General features: G+C 38.6%; 1 protein-coding gene across 6 annotated transcripts in view; it reads right to left on the bottom strand.

Annotated features, from left to right (window-relative positions):
• The window catches only part of BEGAIN (brain enriched guanylate kinase associated), a 165,839-nt gene that overhangs the window by 37,013 nt on the left and 101,664 nt on the right, over positions 1 to 27,162 (bottom strand). For all 6 annotated transcript variants that reach the window (XM_030484408.1, XM_030484405.1, XM_030484404.1 and 3 more), the window contains one exon: positions 21,649 to 21,715. In XM_030484408.1, the coding sequence (XP_030340268.1) occupies positions 21,649 to 21,715 (67 nt within the window). The remainder of the gene's footprint in view (positions 1 to 21,648; positions 21,716 to 27,162) is intronic.

The raw sequence follows: 27,162 nt of genomic DNA, 5'->3' as shown, positions 1-27,162 counted from the left end.
GACTTCCACATCACACATTTCCAGTGCAGACAATCAGACATAATGAGTATGAAGTTACATATCTGGGGTTAACCAGTTTGTTCAGACATTTGACTGTGTCATGTCCAGTCATGTGTTGTGTCCATGTTGTCCCATCCCCTCTACCCAATTCTTTTTAATTTGGAGAAGATTTGTCTTTAGCTGTTGAAGACATCTTGGAAAGCTAAGGCTATGACATTGCTCCTGGATTCACCAGTTATCTGCTTGGTATCCCATTCTGATTAAGAACATGCACTGCCAACTTCAAAGCTCTAATTTTCATGGTTTGCTTACTGTTTGGTTGGAGAAGAAGTGGAATAATTGGCTGTAATAATGAACTGTTCATGCCTGCAAAGTAAAATGAACACATTCATGGGTTCACTTCCTTCTGCTGTTGGCACAGACTGCTGTATTCAAGCTGATTTGCAGTGGGAGCTTATCTCTAGGTTCTGGCTGTGAGAGGAAAAGTAAATAAGCCTAGGCAATTAGAGTAATGCTCATGCAGGTGCAAAGAGCCTGCACAAAGCTCTATTTACTCTTGCCTTCAAACCCCTTTAATCATCATTGCAGAGCTCAAGTTGTACATGAGGCTTTTGTGTGGTGCATTTCCCACACAGAGTATTTGAGTGCTTCTATGTCGCTATAGAAATCCTCAGCCCTAGAGATACATCTGGTACCAAAATAGCTCTGAGCATCTTCTCAGTCCTTGATGGAATGAGCCACTTCAGTAAAAAGCGAGCGAGCTGGAGAGTCTCCAAGGTCATTCAAAGGTTTATAGTACTGCTTAGTAGCACTGTAAATAATAATAATAATAATTCTGATCTGTGTAATTCTATAAACAATAAATAAAGGCGACAAATGTAAAACGATGGGAATCAAAGGCTTCTGAAAAACATCTGGACTACCTTGGTAATTATCTACACATCTAATGAAGTGTAAATCCCTGTGGAAATTAATATACCACTGGGATTGTCTTTTCTGCAACTTAATATTTTTTATAATGCTTTTTTCTCTGCTAAAGGAATCTCCTTCTGTTCCCTTGCCCTACTGCTACTTTAAAATTGAGCTGTTAAAGCTGTTGCAAGGTTTTCCCCAAAAAGCTTTATTCACTCTACTGAAATTCACAATAACTGCTTATTTCTTTGTCTTGTGGTGCATTCTAAAAAGTGAGCGATTTATCTATTAGGTTTACATTAGCGGTGGCCTGAGGGGATAATTTCAGACAGAAATTCAATAATATTTTCTTCAGCAAAACTCTTCCTTGAAGGGCAGAAAAATCACAAGGCTGTTGAACTGATGCATCTGTTCTCTGATAAACTACAATGAAAGAACCATTTTAGTCCATTTATTATGAAAAGCTTTATGTATAAGCAAGTATTTGGACAATGTGTACTCTATTTTTGGAGGAAGGGTATCTAAAATTGGCTGAGTCATAGACTTAAGAGTTTAAAGATAATGATAAACCAGACAATATAATCTCATCTATAAATTAGTTAATTGAATTCCAGTCTTTCATTAAGACCAATAATATGTGTTGGCTGATGAACATCTATAATGTATGCAAATTTTGTTGTACCTCCTGTCAAAATAATCCTTAGGTTCTTTTGTGAATTTCTCTCTTTGTTGTTTGCTTTGTTTTTTGTTTTTGTTTGGGTTTTTTTCCTTCCCTCCCCCCATCCCCCTGATTGATTTCAGACATAGAACTTGCTGTCACATCTCTCATGAGTTTTATTCTCCTGTGAAAGTGTCTGTGTATGTGTTTTTGCATGGGTGTCTTCTCCTTCCAGGCTGACCAGGTAACACATTTTTTCTCATAGCCAGTTTATTACTGGGAGGGGAGAAGAAGAAACTGTTGAAAAGGAAGCTGGAGAAACAAGAGAGAAGAGCCACCATCAAGCCAGTCTTTTTATTCACTCTTTCCCTTTCCCATATGAAGACAGGCTGAGAAAGTTGGGGCTGTTCAGCCTGGAGAAGAGAAGGCTGTGTGGAGACCTCATAGCAGCCTTCCAGTATCTGAAGGGGGTCTATAAGGATGCTGGGAAGGGACTCTTCACTAAGGACTGTAGTGGTAGGACAAGGGGTAATGGGTTCAAACTTAGACAGGGGAAGTTTTGATTAGATATAAGGAAGAAGTTCTTTACAATGAGGGTGGTGAGGCACTGGAATGGGTTGCCCTGGGAGGTTGTGGATGCTCCATCCCTGGTGGTGTTCAAGGCCAGGTTGGACAGAGCCTTGGACCACATGGTTTAGGGCAAGGTGTCCCTGCCCATGGCAGGGGGGTTGGAACTAGATGATCTTAAGGTCCTTTCCAACCCTAACTATTCTATGATTCTGTATCTGAGTGACAAAACTGGCCAAACATCTCACTGAGGTAGATCATATTGGGATTTCGGAAGAACTGTAGATGATGGAGTAGAAGGCAAGGAGTTTTTCAGGGGTGAGCCACACAAGAATCTTGGGCTCCTACCCTCTTTTCCTTATTCCTCTGAAGCATGGACTTAATCTCTCCTCACTGCCATGTAGCTGACAATTTCCTACAAGAACCGCCTTGGTCTCCCTCCTTCCTTCCCAAACATTTGGCATAGGATAAGAAAGGTGAAGGAGGTGAAGGCCAGGGCCTACTGTGAGGGAAGAGATAAAAGCTGGGAAGGGAAGGAGAAAGGAAGCTGTGAAGAGAGCTGGTATGTGAGGCTTTCTGATCCTAGTACTGCAAGAAACAACAGGGACTTGAGAAATATATTTACTACTGTCCCATGTCCTCCCTAGCCATACTATAAATGTATGCCTATGAAAATAGTAATTTTGATGATTCATTTTGCTATGTCTGTTTTCACTTTCCTTCTCATTTCAGTAGCACATATATGTAACTTCCTTCTATTCTCTATGTAAAATATATCTGGTTTCTTCTTTTTAAGTCAGTTTCAACTTAACTTGATGTTTATAGGTTGTGAAATCTTTTTTTTTTCCCAATGACTTTTGTGTCTGCCCTTCCACGTCTATCCAATTCCAAACCTGCCCAAAACTATCCTCTTCCAAATCTATCACCCCGCAAGCCTATTCTTACACTAGTAAGAGTACTAGTGTACTAGCAAGAGTACTCTGTATCTCTTCATTCAATACTTGCTTGATGAGATACAGAAGGCATCTTCTGCAAGAAATAAAGGATAAAAACTACTGGCCTAAGTCCTATGCCTTTTTGGTAGAGTATTAGTTGGTCTGTACTCAGTGCGTTCATGTATTTTCCCAGTTACATGTTCATGTTAACCTGACAACTGAAATACAAGATTTACTTGCCCTTTATTTTGGCTTTTGTACAAGTATGTTTAAGTTATCCTCTTTTTTTTCACAGTGCAAATGTGAGGTGATTTTTCAATCATCATGAAGAAATTAATCCTGTAGATTACTTTTTTGAATTATTCGACTTCTACACTTTTTTGTTAAAAAGTCACAAATTATGTATTAAATCCATCAGCTATTTTTTTGAGGGAAGATGAAGTTGAAAAGCAAATGTGAGAGTTGGGGAAGGGGGGTCAGCAAATGCACAAAACTGTCCTTTTCTGTCTTGGAAAATATTTTTCATTCTTCATTATGGCTAAGCAGGCAAAAATGTTTGAGTTTCATGCTGCAAGCATAAAGCAAGTCACTTATGCGTAATGGCTATTATGCTTAGGACAAGTGTGGTGGTTTTGTATATAACATGTTTAACAGAGGCTTACGTACACTGTCCAGTTGAAAAGTACTAAGCTGTAATTTTTCTTCATGAGCATACAGCAGCTGGAGAGGTCTGCCTTGGGAAGGAAACCTGATGACATGGGGAAAGGTGAAGATGCCTGGGAGAAATAAGCCTGGAGTCCCTGCAGGCAATAGGACAACCATGCATGGGAACTAGTGAGTGAGGCTATGGTTCTTCACATCCAGTTAAAGCATTTTGCCATTCAACCCCCACACTTTGAAATATCAGGAAGTGCTTTGAAAACTAGCATCTTGTCATGGTTTAAACCAGGACATATCTCCATAAGACAGGGGAAGTTTAGACTAGATATAAGGAAGAAGTTCTTTACAGTGAGGGTGGTGAAGCCCTGGAATGGGTTGCCCAGGGAGGTTGTGGATGCTCCATCCCTGGCGGTGTTCAAGGCCAGGTTGGACAGAGCCTTGAGCCACGTAGTTTAGGGCAAGGTGTCCCTGCCCATGGCAGGGGGGTTGGAACTAGATGATCTTAAGGTCCTTTCCAACCCTTACGATTCTATGATTCTATGATTCTATATCCCTTTTCTGGAATGCATTATTCAACCCCTATTTATAGGGAAAGTGCTGCTGAAGTCACACATAGGGTAGCAGAAGTCTCTGATTGGATTTAAGTGAGATAATGCTAAAACCACCATAAAGAGCAAGTTAATTGGAAAGAGTTTAATTAGGATCACCAGTTTATTGGGATATCTCCCACGGAACTGATTTTGTCTAATGAGAATGGATGGTAGTATCTGCTGATTAACTGGAAGAGTGTTAGCATATGTTGAGCTTAATGGGGAGGGAGGACTCCAGCAAGTTTCAAAGTGTGCTCAAGGTTTTCCTAGCTCAGAAGGGTAAGGTCTGATTTTGTGTTACTACTGTCAGAAGAGATTTTATTTAGGAGTGAATCTCATCCAGACTGTTTTACATACAAATTCTTCCTTCCACCAGCAGATTCCCCAACTGTGATATAATAAGGGAAATATATATCTTTGAAAAGTCAGACCATCTGTCTTCCTACAATAAATACAATTAGAGAGAGCTTTAAGGTACCTTAGCAGAGAGAGGAAAAGCTGCCAATGGACACAGCAGACAAGACAGGATTGACAGATGCTTGTGATATTTTAACAGCTATATTCCTAGGCTTTCTACTCTGTGTGCCTCAATTGGGTGCTAAAAAAAATATTCCTACTCTGATCACTTCACAGACTTATTATATGCTTGGCTTTATAGAATTTGTTGAAACCCCAGCTAGATCATTGTCCTGGTTTCAGCTGGGATAGAGTTACTTTTCTTCCTAGTAGCTGGTACTGTGCTGTGTTTTTGATTTAGTATGAGAATAATGTTGGTAACACACCAGTGTTTTAGTTGTTGCTATGTACTACTTACCCTAAGTCAAAGGTTTTTCAGTTTCCAGTGCAGAGGAGTACAGGCAGCCGGGAGGGAGCACAGCCAGGACAGCTGACCCAAACTAGCCAAAGGGATATTTCATGCCACCATAACACTCAGTACATAAACTGGGGGAGCTGGCCAGGAGCCACCGATTGCTGCTTGCGATGAAGTGGGTGAGTGGGTAGTGATCAATTGTATTGTGCACCTCTTGTTTTTCTTGAGTTTTATTCCTCTCTCTCTCTCTTTAAATTATTATTATTATCATCATCATCATCTTCATCATCATTGTTATTGCTATTGTTATTATATTTTACTTGATTTCAGTTATTAAACTGTTCTTATCTGAACCCACAAGTCTTACTTTTTTCCAGTTCTCCTCCCCATCCCACACCAGCTGTGAGGTACTTAGTTGCCAGCTGGGATTAAACCATGACAATCATGTATAAAATTTTGCCTTCGGAGTTCCTTTAAATGTCATGTCCAAGATATGTTTCCAGACCTTGCTTGTACTGACTTTTCGTATCCTATCCCTGTGAAACAATTTGTGTTTCTCTAAAAATCTTAGTATCCCAGTTTAATATAATTCGGAATGTCTTATGCAGTGTACGCTGTAATAAACTGTACTTTAATATCTATTGATGTTGCACTTTGGTTATCCTTAATTACTTGTATAAAAGTCACTTTGGTTAAGAGCATTTACTTTGAGTTTAAAAACTCTCTCCTGGTACAACAAGGTCCTGCTGAGAAGGTTGCCATTTAAGATCTCCCCGTTTAACTTGGCTCATGCTTAAATATTTGTACTGCTGAATTTTAATTCTTTGTACTGTACTCAGAGATTCAGGGCAGAAAGGTTTGAGTGCAACAGTAATACAAATGATTGATACAGCCTCTGTCAAAGTTGCCAAACTTGCTAATCTCTATATTTGCAATGTTAATGTTTTCTATAAAATTGTCAGTTAACTTGTCTACTATGGTATTAAATAACTCTGGCTGCCAGATCTAAGCTGTGCAAAAGTCAGCTACACAGTTATTAAACACATTAAAGTAGAAGACAGCAACAAAAAGCATTTTCCCTTCCTCCTGGCACCTTTCATTTTTGCAGGTGTTTGATTCTATTTCAGGAGTTCTAGTAGAAAATCTATGAAAACGGGTTATTCTCCAGGGTCCCGTTTTACTGTAAAGACAGCAGTTTATACCACCATTCCGCTCCTTCCTCATTTCTGCTTTCAATTCTTGTTACTTCTTTCAACTTTACAATCTATTGCACTGCTCATGTGTGAGACCAGACCTCCTACTAACAAACTGTGGTCATAGAGAAACCATTCTGCTTTTCTCTCTAGCCACCATTTTCCAGACACCAGCCTGCTCCCATTAAGGCTGTCAATCATCTGAAGACTTTCTGGATTCAACTGCCCTGTCTGGACTCAAAGCATTCTTCCCCATCAGCAATATCCTACTCTGTCCTCGGCCACTGTAAGCACGATTCCTTTACTTCTGTAACCACAATGTCCTCTGTAGGACAACAGCTGGTCCTATTCTGTAACTAGGCAGCTGCTGAGGCCACTTTTCTTGTGCACCTCATGCTCTAGCTTCAGCTTTCTTATACACAGGTGACTCTTGATGTGTTAACAGGACAAATATTCAGCAAACATGTCTAATCTGGGGGAAGTATGAAAATACAGTGTGGTTTAACCTTTTAAGGATTTATGGACTTTTGAGCCTATAAAAACTATACTGTCAAAAAAAAAAAAAAAAAAAAAAAGGAGCAAAAAGCAACAACCTCCTGCCAAGGGTCCCCCTACTATTTCCTGCAGCAGCTATATGCCAACAAAAGCATTTCATATCCCAGAAGGAGAGGTGTGAGGTAGAGCTTTGTGTTTTGAGTAGAAAATCATGGATCCCATCAAAGGAAGTATTCATCCAATTACCAAGTCATTTGCAACATGAAAAAGTGGCAGCTAATAGCTGACTTTGGTACCTATATCTGTTCCCCAGCATCTGCTATTGAACTCTATGGATGCAGGGTTATGCTTAAAAATAACTACTACATTTACACTGTGAAACCTACATCGACACTATTAAACCTGACCTTATCATTCTTCCTCTTTAGTCAAATACTTGCTTAAAACTCACTTGGTAGTGTAATGGCACAAATAGAAAGTTCTAAGAAAGAGTCAATCATCTGAAAGACAGATTCAGGAATCTTGGTCTCTCCTAATTGCGTTAGCAGATTTTGACATCATGACCAAGAACTTCCCATCCTGCAGTATTGGAAATCTCTGCAGAATTACTTAAAGCATCTGTTGTTGATGCAGGAGGAGGGAACAGAGTCTCAGTAGGATGGGAAAAAATGTCTGGACACACTGCAAACTCATCTCACAACATAAGACTACAGCAACTCTCTTGAAAACCCCATATGCTGCTACAAAGCTCGGTGGCTTTAGTGTCTTTAGTAGGAGAATGAGAGCAGGTGGAGAAGCTCAGAAAATTTGTAAGAGGATCTTTGTAGAATTGACCTTTCTCTGAGGCTTTTTCCAACAATTGAGAAATTAGGAGGGGATGAACAAAGCCGTTAGAGCTCATCAGATTTTGATATAAGAACCCACAGGCTTTAAGTCACAGGGATCCCCTTCACATTATACAAAGCATTTGTTCACTTCAGGTGAAATCTGATTTCCCCTTTATAATGAATCAAGGCTTTCATAACCCTCAGGCCCTGGTAAGGTTACTGTTTTGTTTTAAAAAGCACTGCTGGAAAAACAGGAACATATCCCTTTTCTGGAATGAAATTTTGTAACCTGCTAAACACAGAATGATACTTAGAGATGCTACTTTTATAGTCATCTGTACAAGACCATATCCTCTCACCTCAGCATACTACTAAACAGTTGTTGACATTGAACTTAGAGAATCATGCCTGGCATGAGAGTTTAACATTTAGATAATGTATGGAAAAAGAAAACCATCCGAAACTCTGATCATAAATACCCTTGCACTGGGTAGCTATCTGCTAGTTCTTCAGTGCTCTTGGCTTAATAGAGCACAGTAAATATGAAAACTGTATTTAGAAAAGGAAGTATGCTTCAGGCCCATGAGGGAAGCTCTGCATACTCGAGTAATAATTCTTGACTTGTTTTTAATGGTTGTTTTTCTATTCTTCCGAGTTTCATACACTGTTTTCAAGAAAATCAAATTTCGCAGCACCACCTTTTCATGGGTTCGACTATTTTTTTTTTTTCTCTTAAATTTTTGAATCTTCAGTATTTTTTTCTTCTTAAGAAGGATAATCTTACGTGGTTTTTATCTTTTAGGACACAAAATAAGAAAAACAGATATCCAGGGTGTACAGAAGAAAGGATTCATAGCTTTAAATGGCAGAGTATTGTCACTGTCACAGGAGCTTGGTATTCATCTCTCATAACTTAACCTTACCTCACCATCTGCAAGTGAGGCACTCAATAAAGCTGTTTGTCTAGTTTCTGGTCAGTGGAAGAGGGGTGTCCAAATGGTGTTTATGGCCATGTGCTTAGACACTTGTTTTAAGGTGACAGTCATGGTGTAAAGGTGTTTCTATCTCTTACTCAAGAAGAGAGGAGCCCAGGCAGTAGCTGAGCCCTTATGCTGAATTAAGTTTGAAGTAGGTGACACGAAAACACACATTTTGTCTTAAGTTTCGACTAGTGCTTTCTTTTATTAACTTGGTTGAAAATCTAGTAGGTGGACAAGAGTGAAGCTTTTAGGAAAAAATAAGCAAAAATAAGACTTCTACTTCATAGCTCATTGCATTTCTGTTTTTTATATAATGGCATTTAGTTTTCTTTCAATCTTCTGGAAACTCTCCATGGTTCTCAATTTACTTAGTAATACATATTAAAACCTCAAACACATGTTTTATATGGTCATTTCAAACCCTAAATCTGTGTTTATAAAGAGTTGCTAAGTTAAAACCATCCATTTTTAATTGTCTGTGTTTCCTATCATCCTCAGTTACTATGAAAATGCAAAATATTTTGTCATCTCATGACATAAAAACATTTTCCCGAACACAAAAACCTCATTGACTTTGCCATTACAGTAGCCAATGCACAATCCACCATGCCTCGTAGGTAAAATACCAAAGTCAATGTGTAATTTTCTTCTAGTTATATGAACTTCAGTTGCATTATTATACCTAATATCTTAAAAATTCTTTTCCTGTATCTTTTTGTTTCCTTCATCTATTTTTTCTATTTCTGGGCTTGTAATTGGTGTATTGACTGCTATTAGTTCCTCTTTCCTCTTGCTACTTGCACGATTTCCATTTTATGTAGCAGTTTTTACTTCTTCTTTTAAAGTTTTTTAATCATAGCTTTCTTCTGTTTTATTTCTAAATGTGGGATCTGCTTATAACAAAACAATGTGAATGGTGATTGATAAGTGTTTAAAATCTTTTCTTCCAGATAGTATGGCTCAAAATAGTGATCACTTTTGCAAGATTCACTCCTTTGCATTAAATAAGTACATCATTGATTTGGGTTTTATTCTGTGTACAGATATCAAATGTAATAAATTCATGATGTCTTACCTCTTAAAACACAACTCATTTTAGTTCAAAGATGGGTCCTTGTGCTTACAATGAAGGCAAAGAGAAAATTCCTTCATGTTTAAAGCAGCATTTTCATAATCAGAAAATTGTTATTTTTTTTTTTTAACACTTCTAAAGAGCTCTGTATTAGCTGTAAGTGACCATGATCATAGGTCATTGAAGGTGAAGATAACAGCTCTTTTTTTTTTTTAATCTTGTGTGCTACAAATAGCTGTTTATAGAGAGATTGCATAACTCATGGCAATGTTATGGTCTGTAGCAGGCACAGACCAGCATGTGATCTGCCTCTGCCTTTTATCAATAGTTGAGGAATATTCAAGACTACTATGTTAGTGTTGCCAGGTACAATCCAGAACGCTATTCCCAAGCTCTGCAATCAGCTTGATCTATCCCAAACAAGCTAATTCAACCTTTTTAGTTGCACAAGTCTTTTCCATGAGCTTCAGTCATAGTCTGGCACCAACGCACATGCACTGCTTGAAATTCTAGTTTATGACTAGATTCTTAGTGCTGGTATAATAGGCAGCTCTTCTTATACCCTTTGGTGACTGGATTGTTTTTATCCTTGACACCTTGATATCATGGCAAATAAGAACACTTGATTTTTTCCTTTCAATCCCCTTTTTTTAATCTTGGTTGACTTCTGGCTCACCAATTCCGCAGACGGTACTTTCCTATTTGCTTTAGCAGAGTACAGCCAAACCAGCTTTTTTTCCTCATGGCAAACAGATCAGGATTCCACAGAGCCCAAATTTGCCACCTAAAGCCCCATGCCTAGTTAACAGCTCTCTTCCTGGGCCTCCTGCTTTCTGTTCTATCTTCTTTGTAGGATAGGAAGGCTCTCTGACCTGTAATTATAGGGATGGTTTCCATCTTTCATCAGTCTACTGAGAACTCTTCTTTTGGAGACAATAAAGCTAACTGCCATTAGCCCCTGTAGGGAAATTACTGTTAACATTCCTCATTCTAATCTCTGAGTCTTTAAAATTGTGTTAAATCAGCTGAGGGAAGTGTATATGTAGTTAATATGTTGGAAGAAGCAGACCCATGCTCCCTTAGTAGTCTTTTCCAAAACAACTTCTGGCCTGTATTTCTTCATCCCCATGAAATATATTCTCACTCTTTATTTTTCACCTCTGGCTATTTACTCAGAAGAAAAATTCCTGGAAGTTGAGCAATGGAAAGCTGGGCAAGACCATGTAGTGAAGGTTTATCAAAATCTCATTGCAAAGGATAAAACCAATTACATGTGTCATCATGGAGTAAAATAAGCCTTGTTCAAGTGATTTTTCCCCCTGTGATGTTATATTTACTGAGCTTCTGCGTCACTGTAACTGGGAACCCTGAGATGTAGATACATTAATATAACAGTATGATAATTCACAGAGGAGCAGAGCAGGTACTGGGGAGGCATCTAACGGGGAGGTCGTTCTCCAGTCACGACAGTAAGGGAAAAGGAGAGAGCTGCTTTCCTTGGTGCAAAGTGTCGCACAGGGCTGTCGGCATCTCTCCTGCCTACAGATTATTTCCCTCCCCAGTGCAGTGTAGGAAGAAATATGTAACTGGGTTAAAAAAAAAAAGTAATCAAGTGGAGACATTCAGTTCTGCTTTCAGCTTTCTGCTGGCAGTATGAGCGTAAGGGTTTCTCCTGCTCATGGGGTGGGATTGGTGTAGCTCCAGAAGAGGATTTTGCTCACTCAGTTTACTCTTCACGTCAAGTCCATAAAGTCAGATGGCTTGAGCTTTACATATGGGAAATCTTAACGCAGCAGGTTACATGGCCATATTTTGCACTCCCTACATTCTCTCATTACATTTTGAGTTGGGTATTGAATGGTTGCATCCTATTACAGGGAATTAAATCTATCTTGATAAGATAGTTTTCTGATAGACTTTCGTCTGCTTTCCTGGCATCTTGTACACAAATTAAAGTTTTGTTTTATTTGACATCTTTTGCCTATGTATGCAGTGCATTTTTTGATATCTCTCTGCATCCACTCTAGAAATTTGAGAGAAAAGTTGCTAAAATATTTAAACAGGAAAGTACAGAAGTTTTGAAAAAAACCCTTGAAGTATAAGGTAATTTGAGACAAAAACATCTCAATATATTGTACCGTGCTCTCCTCAATTAAACCTGCAACACAGAAAACTATGTTTTGTGACAAAACAGAATCCTCTAATACTTTAATATCACCCAACACTGGAACAAACATCATTGAGCTTACTACAGATGATGCATAAAGATCCATTCAGTAAATTATGCTTTAAAAACTGCATTGAGAGACTTGGGCTAAATTTTATTAGAGGTTTTAATTCTGATTTTCTGTCTAGTAGTTGGGTAACTGTAAAAGAACTATTTATTAATTTAAAGCTCATACAGCTGATTGATGCATGCTAGTGCATTTTAGATTTAATAATCACATCTTCCTTAATTGGATTGTATTTGCTCAGACAGAACATATAATTAAATCAAGTCTTCTCTAATCCTTCTCATGCCAGATTATGCTATGGTACATTGGGGAAGAATAATCAAAAGTATTAATTTAGTTAATTTAAACTCGTTGAAAAAATCTGTAGTCACATTGTGAATGTTTGGGATATTCATCATTATCCAAAATAAAAAGATCTATTTTTCCACACATATCTTCTGCAATAATGAAGAATTGTATAGAGGTGGCAAGACTACAAATATGTCTAGGGAGGAAGTAGTTTTAAGAAAATCCAGCAAATTTATACAGCAGATAGTGAAATCTGCATGCCACATGACCAGCAAGCTACTGCAAACAATGCCTTTATGGAGAACAAGGCTATCAGAGAGAAAGCACAGAAAATAAAGCCAAGACATAACTAAGAAAACACAAAAGAGAAGAATGAGAAAATACTTTACTGAGACTGAGACACTGGTGTGCTTTTGTGCACCGGGACAGTTGTTTTCAAGACGCAAGTCCAGAACCAAGGGTATTCCGAGATAAAAAGGATTAAAAAAATTGGCTTGAATGAGGGGAAAAAGTCAGTTAGAGTTGGGGATGGATTTCATGAAGACATACCAAGGAAAAGCAAGAAAGGTGTTTGTAAGGCAAGAGATTTATCTGTCAGCTGAAATTTTTATAATCCACTTTGCCCTTCTACTAAAAGAGTTACAAGGGAGAAGGATAGAGTTTAGGCTTAGAGAGGTTTGCTTTTTTAACACCTTTTTCTGATTACTGGACTTTTTGATATAAGAAAAATACAGGAATATAATTCATAGTGGGATGTTCAAGCTTGGTATTTTTTTTATGACAGAGGAACTGGATATATGGATGTTCATAACACTTTAAAAGATTTATTCTGCAAAACAGAGCTATGGAAATAAGCAGCATCTTTTTCTCTGATAAATGATGTGTTGCCTCAAATCAAAATTACCGACCTGATCTAATTTGTCCATCAAATTATAGAATTTATCCTTTTTAATAAACATTGGTTTCTGATTAAAAATTACCTGCAGTAGAATCCAATTTCTCTTCTTGATTTCCAAACAGTATAATGTTATTAAAGATAATAGTGGGGGGCTATAGAATTTTGTCTGATGATTTTGATCTCATGCTCCATGGCATTTCACTTCAAGAAAGATTTGATCTTAATATCAAATTCAACCTTGTACTAGCAAAGGTCTCATAAAGATTTGTTTCCTTGACTACCCGATGTCACAGGCTTGAAACTTGATTCTACAGCAGTAAAGGGAAAAAAAAAAAATTGACACTGGTATATAATTAATAACATATCACAGAAAGAAATCTGGTTAGTGAAGTGCTGTTGAGATGCTGCTTGTGAAGTAAAGACATGTTTTCCCTGCAAGTGATTTGTAAAACTTATACAAGATGATTATTTTTCTTTCCAATAACAAAAAAGTACTAGTGTTGGTCTTTAATGTTTCTTCCTACGGCAAGAATGCATTGACTGAGGTCAATAGGAGTATTGCCTTTCTGAGCAGGGTACATCAGTTCACACAACTTACCACTGATAGCTGTAGGGGTTTGCTCCTTATTTGAAATAAGGCCAATGTACATGGCATACACTCTGCAAAAGGATATTATAATAAAAACTGCTTACATCTGCACCTCCTGCTACAGGTGGTCTTGTCACAGTGTCATCTGGAAATATTCCTGAGGTTTTCAGTTCAATGAGTATCCTGTCTCTAACATGAGCTTGGAGTAAAGGCACCTGTCACTTCTTACCCAGCTCTTTTGGAATGGAAATCTGAGCAGCAACTTCAAGCTATAAACAGGGAAACTTTATCTAAATTCAGTGACTGCAAACAAAACTGGTCTTAGCATGGGGAATGGTCCTGTCAATCATTCCTGGCCTCGGTTCTGCTTAGATAGACTCTGTGATATAAAATATGGATCACGGGGTATCACTGCACATCCTGATTGCTTCTCTAAGCATGAATTAGCTGGCTGCTCATCTTTTTCAAGTGCTCAGGACTTTACTCCAGGTACTAGATATCTTCTGTGGCAAAAAGGTTCTTCTCAGTTTATAACTGTTTTATCTTGCTGACTTAAGACCAATTCTTTAGGAAACCAGCAGCACTGAGGATCTGCTGTTTATAAATGAACATAATCAGTTCATCGCCTAACCTCACTGACATCAGGACTAATTTATCGGAAGCCAGAGGGATTGTTTTGCTTGCCATCACCTCTCTCAGTCTCCTGCAGCATTGAAATTCTCCTAAAAAAGATATCTTACCTATCAGCTTATTAAAAGCCTTTCAAAGCTGGCTAGTCAACTTTACAGCCTGTGCTCTTTCTAGTAGCAAATTAGATGAAGTTGACAAAATGTGCTTATAGTCTTTCTAGGTACCTATCATTTCCCACATTTCACATCAGTGGCATGCCTTGCCAGGGTAGAGCCCTGCTGGATAATAAAATGTTAAATAAATTGTAGTTGGAGGAAATAGAGATGGCGTTGATTGATGCTGAAGTCAATGTAATAGTATCTTCTGAGGCTGTGTTAGTGACAGTAGGTTGAAAGAAGAAATGTTTGTTAATAGAGGGAAAAAGAAAAAGAGAGAAGATTACATATTACATCTTAGTGAGCAAAGAGGACTCTGCTGGAGGTACAGGCTACTTGTGGTAATAAAATTGACCAAAGATCTTCTGTTGATGATCCTACGCACCTCTCGCACTGTTATCTGAGCATAAGGGGTGCAATTAGAGCAAGACATTATCCAAATTGGTCTTTTTCCAACCCTCTTTTTATTTTCTCTCCTCAAAAATAATTGTCTTCTTATGTCAATTAATTCCATATTTCCTTCTGTACAGATAAAATGACACGGTTTTGAGTTGTGTAGCTGCTATATGATTTCCAAAAAGTAATGTTCTTTATTTAGAAATAAAATAGATTATAGAAACAGATGATACAACCCCCTATAGAAACCTGGACTAAATATACCCATACTCCACTTGTATATGGTTTTCTTTTTTCTTTATTCTTTTTATTTTATTTTTTTTTTAATCTATGATAAACCCTGTCTGCTATTTATTTTGTAGACAGGAAATAAGTAACTGGCATTGTAAATCAAATCTAAAAGAATCTGGGAAATCCTTTGATCTTATTTGAAGGCAGTGGATTTGGATAGAGAAGACCTTGAAGTTATTTCAAAATTTGCTCCTTGCTTCTCAATGACCTTAGCTAAGACACTTTGCTCTTCTGTGCCTTATTTTCCACATTCATCGATGATACCAGCTTTCATGAAGGACTTTGAGATGAGCCTTCTACAGAATGCCTTTTCAGGCTTATTCTTAATTCTTCTTGATTTCCCTTTCTTTGTGGTGAGTTGGCAGACACTCACAAAGGCCAAAGGCACTCACAATGAAGGCACAGGTCACAGATACCCACATCCCAGAAATATTTCTATTATTTTCAGCTACTTTGAAAACAACAGCTTTTTCTATTCCCAGATTGTCAAAATGGTAGCCCCAGGGGGTGTCCTGAGAGACAGAGCCCAAACCATGGAGATCAGGATGAAGAAAATGATCAAAAATCTCAGGTATCAGAAATGCATACTAGTGGACAAGAGATGAGACACACGTTAAGAAGGAAAGAATTCTGTCATCACGCAACAGAGATGATGTTGTAAGTGAGAAGTGTCCACCACCACTTCACAGCTTTTTTAGGCTGTGGTCATACCTGTGGAAGAAGTCCTACTGAGAGGGAGAGACAGAACAGAAGAATAGTCCCATGGCTTTAGAAAAAAAGGAAACTAGTTTTCAGAACAGTCTCTTATGATGTCATGTTCATCTACAACAATTAGGAAGAAGATGGGCTGCCTTATGAGTCTCTGAGGGAGAAGGATCGCTCTGCCAGCCACAGAACAATGGGATAACAATAGGAAATGAATCTCTATCAAAAAAGAGAGAAAAAGAACTAAGGATGTCTGAAAGCCTGCGTGCTCATGGGAGGAGTCATGTTCCAAATTTACCCAGAAGGATTCATTTATTTGACTGCAAAACTAATGGATCTACTCAGTCTGAGCCTGTGTAGTTGGTACAGGTCTTAAGGTGTGTAGGTTTAAAAGGCTGGTTCCACCGTCTATTTGGCAATAATTTTTTACCTGGAAAATGAGTGTGAGAACATCTAGTGAGAGATGGAGATCTTAAGCACAAAATGCCTGTAAGCATAAAAAGGTGAAACCTAAGGGCTTCTTAAAAATGCATTTTTTCAACTGCCATTTTTATAAATTACTTGTTTCTGTGGCATTTACGTTCATTTCCCTTAGAAATGTTTTTTGCAGTTGTTTTAGTCCACAAAGCACGGACCTTCTCTGGTTTCTGCCTTAACTAACCAGCCAATATAAATTTGTCTTGAAATTCACAGCTGTCTTCACTGAATGTGAGCAAATGAGCCTGTCAGGTTGAGCTGACTCCAAACTTTTCTTGTCTTTGGGATGCAAATCCTTTTAAGTATATTTAGGTCATCTCTATTGGATTTTCATGGGACATACAGTAGGGGGAGAAGCAAGTTATTCTTCATAAAGGAAAGAAAATTAAAAAGATGTGGTTTAAATCATCATGGCACCTTTCAAAGTCACTGTCAAAGTTGTCATGGAACCACAGAATGGTTTGGGTTGGAAGGGACCTTAAAGATCATCTAGTTCCACCTCCCTGGCTATGGGCAAGGAAACATTCCTTCCAGACAAGGTTGCCCAAAACCCCATCCAGCCTGGATGTGAACACTTCCAGAGATGGGGCAGGAACATAAACATGCTGGGCTTCTGCTGTTCTTAGGTTTGTGTCAGAAATAGGCTTTTTCTTCATTGCCTTCATCTTTCATTTATGATTTAAACCATACTGAGTGGTGATTGGTCTTGGGAGGCTCAGGTGCAATCTAGTGACTGGTTTAAATTTCAAAGCTGAAGCACTCGGTTCACCCTGCTAGTTAGATGCTTTTAATTCTTGACTGAAATTGTTCATCAAATTCCTCACAACTGTTCATATTCTTTACCTTCCTGACCTGGACATCCAGCAAGCTGCTTCCTTTAAAACAACATTCCCCTAATACAAAGTCATAGAGCACCACTTAAAGTTGTCCAACTCATAATAATTCATCTTTGAATTTCCTCATATAGAGATGCTTAGGTATATATTATGGCCAGCGAACTGGAAAGCCAAAGATATTGAAGAATTGGATAAATAACTCTTATTATCATAGAGCATGAAGTATTTGCAGTACCTCTTACTCCTCCTTGGGCTCAGTCAGAGGAAGAAACAGGATAAAAATCAGTGTAGTGCTCAGACAGTTAAGTATTTCAGACCTGATCATCCTTAACACAAATCCCGCTTTACTGCTGGATTATATAATAATTTCTTCCAACTTTATGGCTGAGTCACATCTCCCAGCCTGCCTTAATGTAAATGAAAAATCAGACATTAATGTGATGCAACAGTTTTCATCTTGGCGGGTGATAAAATATATAATGCCTTATGCTTGCTTTGCAGAGGGGGGAACCAAAGCACCAGTAGCTGGGGCCATAGTGGCGAGCCTGGCAGGGCTGATGGAGGCAGTGGCCAGCATTTCCTACACCACAAAGTGTAGGAGTCCAGTCATGTCCCTGATGTCTGACAGCATTCAGTATTGCCTATGCTACCGAAAGGTCCTGCACTGGCACTGAGGGAGAAAAAAGCAATTTCCTGCCTTAAAAACGGCAACCAAATCCAACAGGACTTTGAAGAACGAGAGTCTGGCAGCAGGCTTGAGGCAGGTGAGTTGGCAGACCAAGGGGTATGTATGTGGGAGTAAGGGTTTATGAAGTGGGTACATTGATTTATCTGCTGCTTCCCCTGGTCATCAGAGGACTTTGTTCCTAACCATAGAGCTGTCACCTTCCATATTCGCCACTAATGCTGCCTGTGTATTTTTGTATTAGTTGCAGATAGCACATATTTTAGACTGAACAGAGGTTTACATTCTGGCCTGTTGAAGGACTTTGCATGAGAAGTGAGCTTACACCATCAAGCAGTCTGTCTGTCAAGCTGTTGCTTTCTAATTACAAAAGACATTTTAGGGTGTTTCTGGAGAATTAGGTCTCATGAGCTTTTTTCAGCTGGATTTCCATGATTAAGTTTTCACCAACATTCAAAATACAGATGGGAGAGGAGAAATGGGTGAGATTTTCATCAGCAATTAGGTTTATTAAGCAGCTATTATTAGGTATCGGTTCTTCCCAAAGGTAGATACCACTAAAAATCTGGCTTGTCTTTAAAGGTAAAATTACAGAACTAACTGCAACCAAAAGCCTTAGAACTTCAAAAGCATTTTAAAATACATTGCTTAATTCCAGTGATGATCATATGAGGAATACAGTTGGACTGAGATCATATACAGGATTTATTAACATGTGGTTGGGATGACTTGCATAATCTACTTGTTATTGATGTTTGTGAGTGACAAGCTCATGGCAGAGCATCCTTGGGAAAATCAGACAAGTGTAAGGGAAAATGCAGACTACTTGTGACAACTGGAACTAAACATTATGAAAGGTTCTTTAACTGAACAGTCCTGTGATGTAATCACAATGCAAAATTTGAGGACTCTGTTTAGCCTTTTCCCACATCTTAATGGAAAAAAAGAGTTAGAAAGCTCAATTATTTAAGAAGACAGCCTGTATATTTCTCTGCTTAACCAGTGCTTACAAGGTGAAACAAATCTTCTCCAGTTAAAGACCCAGACTGTGGCAAGAAGAGAGTTTTATGAGTAGTGACAGCAGAATTTTATTTGTATGCTGCATCTGCCTCTACTGTGCTATGTGTTTAGTCTTGCCCAGTTTAATACAGCAAACTCTCCCAACACCGACCAGTTTATATTTTATATTTTTATTTCCAGTTCTGATGTGATAGAAGTTTCAATTGGATACAATTTGCTGTGATCAGAAGTGTGCTCTCAAATATTTTTAAATATTTTATAGATCAGCACTCAAAAGGAAGCAGAGCCTAGAAGAAAAATAACAGCTACTTCAGCTTCTTTTCTGTGACTGCTAATGAATTAATGATTATTTTTTACATCCCTTATACCAAAAGCAGGAATGAAAGGCTTTTGCACTCAGGATCCCAAAAACATTACAAGAGGGTGGCCAACGTGGAGTCCTAGATTAATTGTGATGAACTGGGGCCAGCCACTGGGAGAGGGGGATTTGTAAGCGCAGAGAGAACATGGGCTCCTGGGAGCATCCCAGGTCACCTGCAGGCAGGGGGAGTGAGGGACCACTGCCCCAGGGATCTTCTTGTCCCTATTTGTTGCATTTGGACACATAAAATGGCCAAAACTTGTGTATGAATATGAGTGTATATGTGTGTGTGTTTATATATATAATGTATGTGTGTATATAAAAAGATGAAGTAAGGGACAGAGGGAGAAAGTAAACACATAGTTCGTATACTTGGATATGTATAAAGATAGAGAAACCAAAGGCTTTTGATTTTGGAATAACAAACTGACTAACTTAAAAAATACACACAGCTGTTCCTCCTAATCAGGAAAAAGAGAGAAAGGTATCCAATAGCTCTGTCCACCATAAGCTGTTGATTAACCAGACCAGCTGTTATTTAACCCAACTTTCTCTGAAGTATTAAGGGGTTTTTGAGTGCCCTGAAAATCAAATGGTTTGTCTTGTCTAAACCAAATATGGTACTATTTTCCTCATCTTTTTGCTTTCAATAGAATTTCAATTTGACATTTATTTGATTTTACTTTGTGTCTTCAGTTTCAATGTTTCAGACAGCAAAGCAGTCTGGAGTTAAGTGCTGTTACAGAGCCTGGTTGATCTTCAAGCCTCTAAAGCTGCCTTCAGTGACTGTCATACTAGTGGGATATAGAAAGGTAGAGTGTTCCATGCAACCAGCCTTCCTTCTTTCTGTGCTGTGCTCTGAAATAATTTCTCAGGGTTTTAAGGTGATGCTTAAACAGCAGGTTAAAAATTTTTTGCTTTGGTATGAAATACCTGAGAAAAAAGCATGGATTTTCTAGAGTCCTTCCTTGTATGTTTGTAATATTTTTATTTCATTTACCAGCCAGAATACTTCTACTTTATTTATCTTTTGTAATGCATATGTAATAAATTTCAAACCACAGATGAAGAAAAAATCCCAAAGTTATTTAGATAAAAGGAAAAAGAATTAACAAAGGAAGAGAGGAGAAAAAAAACATGAGAAAAATGTTATTTATGCTTGCACAGTGTTTATATATATATTTATGAACAAACATCGCTATAACCCAGCTGTAACTTTGCCCTGTTGCTAGTCAGTTACAAAGACATCAGCGCTCTCTCACTGTCAGCTATTTAAACAGACTGCTGAGATAAGAATGATGAAATTTTCAAAGATTTGTTTCCCATTCTTAGTAAAGACTGGTATCTCTCCAGTATGTTGCCACAGTCCCTGTTTACTGTCAAAGCACAATAATCTGTTCCACTCATTCCAAGCTGCCCACCTATGCAAATGTTACATATGATATTTGTGTAAAATGTGGGCTTATCCTAGCATCCTTATAGCTGTACATCAGGATTCTGGACCTATAAACCGTGTGTTTACGTGCGTGCACAATGCTTGCTAGGGCCACACCAGGTCCAGGGCTGAGTGGAAGTGGAACAGAGAACGACTGATCGTACTGAGCCAGGAGAGGACGAAGCAGGTCAGGCTGCACTTGTAACCTGAAGATCTTTGGAAGTTTAAAACTTTCCTCTTTAAACATTACATTCACATTTCTCTAGAGATTTTCTCTGAACAGCAAGTATGATGTCCCAGCAGCATTAACAATGAGCCAGGGCACTATTTCTTTTTGACACCTTCAAACTATTTTGAATGAATGGTGTTGTGTCTTGCAATATTAGTCCTAGATGTGAAGCCCATAAACAATGCAGTGATTTCCTCACTCAGTTATACATTGGCCTATGACAGTGACATTGCGGTTGCAGACACATGCAGATTGGAAATTAATACACTGAGATTGATAGTTATGACAGCATATAAAGGTCAGACCATTCGAGCTCTATTAAATCCCTTAATAAAAGCTGAGTCAAAGTATCTAAGAAGCATGAGAAAACCTTGCATTACCTTATTTAAATTTATCATTAATGAAAACATAAATATTTAAAACCCATGAAGTTATTAACTAAATTAACCAGAATTATTTTAAAGGTACAATTTTCTCAGCCAGATCATCAGCCAGTGAAATCTCATTTTAAATTGATAGACCTATGCCACCACACACAGCTCTAGCTCTAAAAGCTGATATTGATAAAGTCAGATATCTTTTTAAAGCGTACTACATTTGGAGCATGAGGGTGGGTTTGGATTTTTTTTTTGTCACAGCTACATATACGTTTGTCCTATGATTTAAGAACCATAAAACCACATTTAATTAAAAAAGAAGGTTCACTTATGACAACTTACCATTCTGTAAAGTTTATCCTCCAGATCCTGATTAATTCTTTGTAAGGCTAGGTAATTGTTTTGTATCCTAAAACAAAGATGATATAATGTAATTGAACACATTGTTTTTCATGTTGTTCTTTACCTGTAATTTTCACATCAGTACAAAACCTTGGCTTGCAGTAATTGAAATCTGCTTTTTTATCACTCCTGTTGCCAGTCAGTGGTTGCCTTTGAAATGTAATTACCACCTGCCTCCTAAGCAAGCTTGTTTTTTCATGTTTGCTTACTATAATTAGCATCAAATTCCACCAGGAAGTGAAAATATGCTTGGTGTTCTCCACTTGTGTGCAGACATGCATCGCAGCATGGGAACTTGCACAAAGATTGTAGCTTTACATCAGGCTCAGGAATAATATGCTAGAGAGCAAGCTTGAGCTGTATGCTTTCTTATGTGTATTTTAGTACAGAAAAAGCTTTACGTGGCTATCTTAATATGGAAAATTGCAGCAGAAACCTAATGACTGTAGCAAAAGCAACATGTGGGCATCACCATATAAAGAGAATATTCCTTTTTTTTACAGAAGTTCAAAGAATTGCCTGTTCTCAAGAGCTAAATCCTCTTTCTCCAGGACATACATTCAGATAGCTTAGCCTGGAAAAGGTTTATTAGCACCAAGGGATTGAATGGACTCACAAAATGAGGCTTCCCTGCTTATTATAGAATGATGCACCAAAGAAGAGTTTCAAATTGTGCATCTTTAGGTTGCTTAGATGGTAACTTTGGTATTGTAATGAACAAGCTGCACTGCCCGTGGGAAAAGCATCGCTGTTTTGGTAGGTGTGAGAAAAGTTTCACTTTGTCTTCACTGAAGGTAAGCAGGGTAGCTCCTTGGTCTTGCTTGTACATACCACCTCAGTAGGATGTAAAGCAAATGTTAGAAGCTCAGCTGTGGAAAGTTTGTCTGAATACATCTATATGTTTGTACTGAGAATCTTAGGTCAACAGAGCAAAGTATTTTCAGCAGTCAGTTGATTTTAGGTAACATGCAAGTGTGTTCACTGTAAAAGTGAACTCAGATGTAATGCATGGTTATTCAGCAGAAAGCCACTGCTCTGAGAAGCCTGGATCTGTGTGTAGTTTCCATGATGATCAGGAAGGGACTGGGATTAAAGAAGTCTCTTTGGCTTACTGTATGGTTAGGAGTGGCTCTTGAAACTGGAATGAAGATTTGCATTAGAACCATGCCATTGAAAACTGAGGGGTCCAGCTCGCCCCTTCCTGGCAGTGAAGCAATGTGATGGTTCAGGTCTCTCCCTGTATCCGTTGCCATGGAGATTTTCTTTCCAGTTAAATGATAAAAATTCTCCGTTCAGGGACAGGCCAGTGGCTCACGGTGCTCCTCGCAAGGCATGCAGTGCTCTGGCTTGAGGTTCCCAGTAATATGGTAATATCTGCCCCACGGGCCTGGGAGGGGAGGTCTGTACTGAGAACATCTGCTCTGTGGGCATAAATGATGACACCTGCATGGATGAAACTCCCCAGGGTACCAAGGCTCAGCCCAGACTCAGGACAGCCGTTTCAAACATGCATTGAGAGCCTGGGAGAGGTTTCAGTGTCATGTATGTTTTACAGAGCTACAGAGTGGAGATTTTCTCACTCTAAGGAGGATTTGTGGTAGAGTGTTTGCTAAGGTGGTGACCCAAATGGGCTGAAAATCTGTGAGACTTGAACTAACCTGTGGTTTAGTCATTACTCACCAGTTCTCACAGTGCCATTGTGTAAATGTCTGTGTGACTTAAAGGATTGATTGAAGTTTACGGATCTCTGCATTGTCCGTGCTCTAGTTAGACACAGCATTTGCCACTAAGCCTCTGTATAGACATTTATTTGTGCAGATCTAGGTATACTTGGGATTTTCATGGCTGTTTATCTGTCAATACAACAGAGAGAAATCTCAGGGTACCTTGTACCCAGCTTTTCATGGCACAAGAGAAAGCAGAGATGATTTTGGTAAATCAGTGGAAGCAAAGAGGTTTAGATTGGCTATGCCTGCAAACTGCTACTCAGCACAAACACAGTTATGTTTTGCTGGTAAGGCTGTGTGCTGTGGTGTGGAGAAAAAGGATTTAAAAAATATGATAAGGCCTGCTGGCTGACACCTGAAGTGCCCCAGGTCTGTCTGATCTCCTCTGTCATGGTCTACAGTTTTTCTCTAGTAAAGCAAAATAGAAGAGGTTAACCTTGCTTTGCACTCAGGGAGCTTGTGGCTCGATTAGAGGGAGTGTAAAACTGATGGAAACTTTTAGCAGCTGCAACCTCCTAAAATTTTGCTTGGGTTCAAAACCATCTGCATAAATTCCTGAAAGAAAAGGGAAAAAAAAAATTATTGGTTCAAGGCTTTTCTAGCTCAGGCGTCTCCATATCCCGGTCTCTTCTGCAGTGTAGACCTATGTGGAGAACTCAAGGGAGACCCTGAAGTTTCCCTTTCTATAACTTTCAGTTTATTAGTAAAACCAGCAGTAATTGCTATTTGCTACTTGGATATCTGGCTTGTGAGGGTGGCAATGCAGCACTGGGTTTCCTTCCCAGCTTCTGTTGGCACTTTTTCTCTTGGTATAGCTTATGGGAAGGTTGGTTACCATTAGTATAATTGCTCTTTGATGGCAACACTTACATGCCATAGATAGGTAGAGGATTTTTGCAAGAGCTTATCATAGTCTGCTTATTTGCTTCTAACTTCTTTTGTCTTTGACCATTAATTTTTCCTATGTTGTATGTTTAGGAGAAAATAGGCCACAAACCCTAGGTCTCTAAAACATTAATTTTGCACGGAAAAAACCTGACCACCTCCCAGTAAAATAAAATCCAATCTAACTGAAAAATATACAGTAAGTAGGAAACTGTGCTTCAGAAAGTGTTTCTGTTGAGAACAGTATGCAAAGGTAGTCAAAATAAGCACAAATACGTGCACACATACACAAGCACATATACATGCACATATATGCATATAACCCAAACTGGAAGTCCACTGTGCCAAAAGAAGTGTCAGCAAATGTGGGTGGTGAGGAGAGAAATGGACCTAGAAATATTTGGAAGAAAGTGTTACAGGGATAAAAGAGGAACAGAATAGTCAAATTAATCTGTGGGCAACACTGTAAAAAAAAAAAAAAAAAAATTGGGAAAATTATTCAAATTTGAAAATGATCAGATAGACTAATGGTAACTTAACCTTGTTTGCAGAAGAAATACACCCAGATAGCCTGAACGTTATATGAAACATTTTAGCACTGTAAATCAGGCTTCTTTGTAATGAAAGCAAAGAGTAGGTCAGCTTCACTACCCTGTGAAACTGCTGCAAGAATAAGCTCCTGTGAATCAATAACTTACTACCATTTTTTGATGGCTTTCTGTGTTTGTATTGTTAGGTGATAACCACGTGCCTCCGGGTGCATATATGGGCATGTATTAAATGCATGTTTAGATTCTTGACTAAATTAGGGCCTAATGAAAAATATTCTGACCATATTGAACATTACATGTCTGAACTCTAACCCAGCAGACAACACACTCTTTAAGACTTTACAAAAGCCTCTGTTTCTCTGCTTCCACTCAGTCTCAAGCCGTCTTAAGGCCATGAAATACATCTAAAATAAAACACAGGCTAGAGCTGACTTTCTTGAAAGAAGAGAATTTCACCCAAAGTGCAGTTTAGCTTTGAAGAGTGACTGTTAAAACAGTAACTTTTTGTTCAAAAAACCTTTCTTCACACTCTTGTCACCAGTTGTACTTTCTCATGAAAACCAGGAAGTTTTCCCTCCGCTCATTCCAAAGCTACAACAGCTACGGGATTTCTGTTCAGAATACCCTGTCAGTCCATGAAATGTCTTGCTTTTGGTGAAACAACTGGGAGGGGGTGTGTGTGTGTGAATCTCTGTTTGTATTGGTTTATTTCTTGTGTTCTGGCAAAAAGCTATGATGGGGGCCAAGTTGTTGTCCAAGGTAGGGTCTCAAGGAGGAAACCCAGCATGAACTTTGGAGTCCAGTTTTGGTTCCAAGATTGGTATTTGAAATTTTTTAAATTTTAACTTAAAAAAAAGTTATACTGATCACGTCAGATAGGGGACTACTGTGAGGTATATGAAATCCCCAATCTCTTTTCAGTCACTTTTCAAAGCTGAATCTATGCTTTACAGCTAATATTTTCAAATCTACTCAGCACTGGCCTGCTTTCACTCCCACCAGAAATAAAGAAAAAGGCCACCTCTAAATGTTTGTAGAGAGGTCAAAAACTTGACCATCAAGCCACGTAAGTGACCTCCTTGTGTGGCTAAGAGAGGGGAAGCCTAGCAGCAACACAGGTAATTGCGGATAAATTAAGATAATAAATGCATTCATTCAGAAAGGAATATAAATGGTTGGCCATTCAGTCTCTCAGAACAATTCTGTACTTCCCAGTTACGGAAGTTTAATAACAGAAATGTTCTCTAGTATGCAAGTGGATCCTGTTACACAGGGCTTATTTATTTTGGGGGGGTGTGTGTGTGAATTTCTCTCCCTTTATTGCTCTTGAACACAGCAAGAGATACATTATTGACACTAATTCTAGTTCCTTGTTTTTCTCACACTGATTTTCCTCGATGACATGTTGCTGACATGCTTTTGGATGACAGTTTTGTATTAGACGTTATCCTTCTCCAGGTTGAGAAATCTAGTTCAACTTGTGGTATGCCTTGCTATTCTCAATCAAAACATTTTCAAAGCTCACCTCATAAAATATTTTGGGCTTCCAATATGATATGTCTTCAGGGGAGTAATCACCTGCCTGAAACATAATTTTTAATGTAAGTTTTCTTCGTAATATGGTACAATGGCCCAGTAGAAGATTGGAAAGTCAGTTCTGCCAGTCTGATGTTTGGGCTAGACTTTGCCAAGAGCAAAGGGAGACTGCCTCGCCTGAGTTTTGAAGGGTGCTTAACTCATCAGTGCCCAGTGACTAGGAAGCCCCTTTGTTTTAACAAAAGCTGGGTGGTCAGCACCTCTGCTAATTTATGGCAACTGTGTTTGAAATAATTCTTCAAGAGAAAAGAATACCAGCATTCCCTGTGTTGTAATGTACTGGAGCAAACCTATGTTAAGAGTGAAGTTACTTTTCATAGCTCAGCTCTAATTGAAGTGACAGGAAATACGCTGTTGGCAAGAAAACAATATGGACAACCTCCAGACTGCTCTTGATAGATGTGTGTGGATTTAGCCTTGTCTAAAGAAGTGTCCCCAGTTAAGGAAGCATTGAAGTTATAAGATCACATTAGGTTGTTTCCTAGTTTGAGGTCTTGTGGCTTCATTTTCTTTAAAATTTGGACCAAATGATTTGACCGACTCAGATTGTTGGTGGTTTCTGGCTTTGTTTTGATTTGGTTTTTGCCTTCTGCAAGGAATGAAAGATATTTCTTTGGGTATAGCCCTGGGATGATTCATTCTGAATTTTGTTTTGACTCATCCAACGAGCTAAATCTAACAGTTCAATTATCTAC

The sequence above is a fragment of the Strigops habroptila genome, chromosome 4 (genome assembly GCF_004027225.2).
Source record: "Strigops habroptila isolate Jane chromosome 4, bStrHab1.2.pri, whole genome shotgun sequence".
NCBI lineage: Eukaryota > Metazoa > Chordata > Aves > Psittaciformes > Psittacidae > Strigops > Strigops habroptila.
The sequence above is the reverse complement of the archived record's forward strand: the minus strand, read 5'-3'. Positions and strand labels throughout refer to the sequence as shown.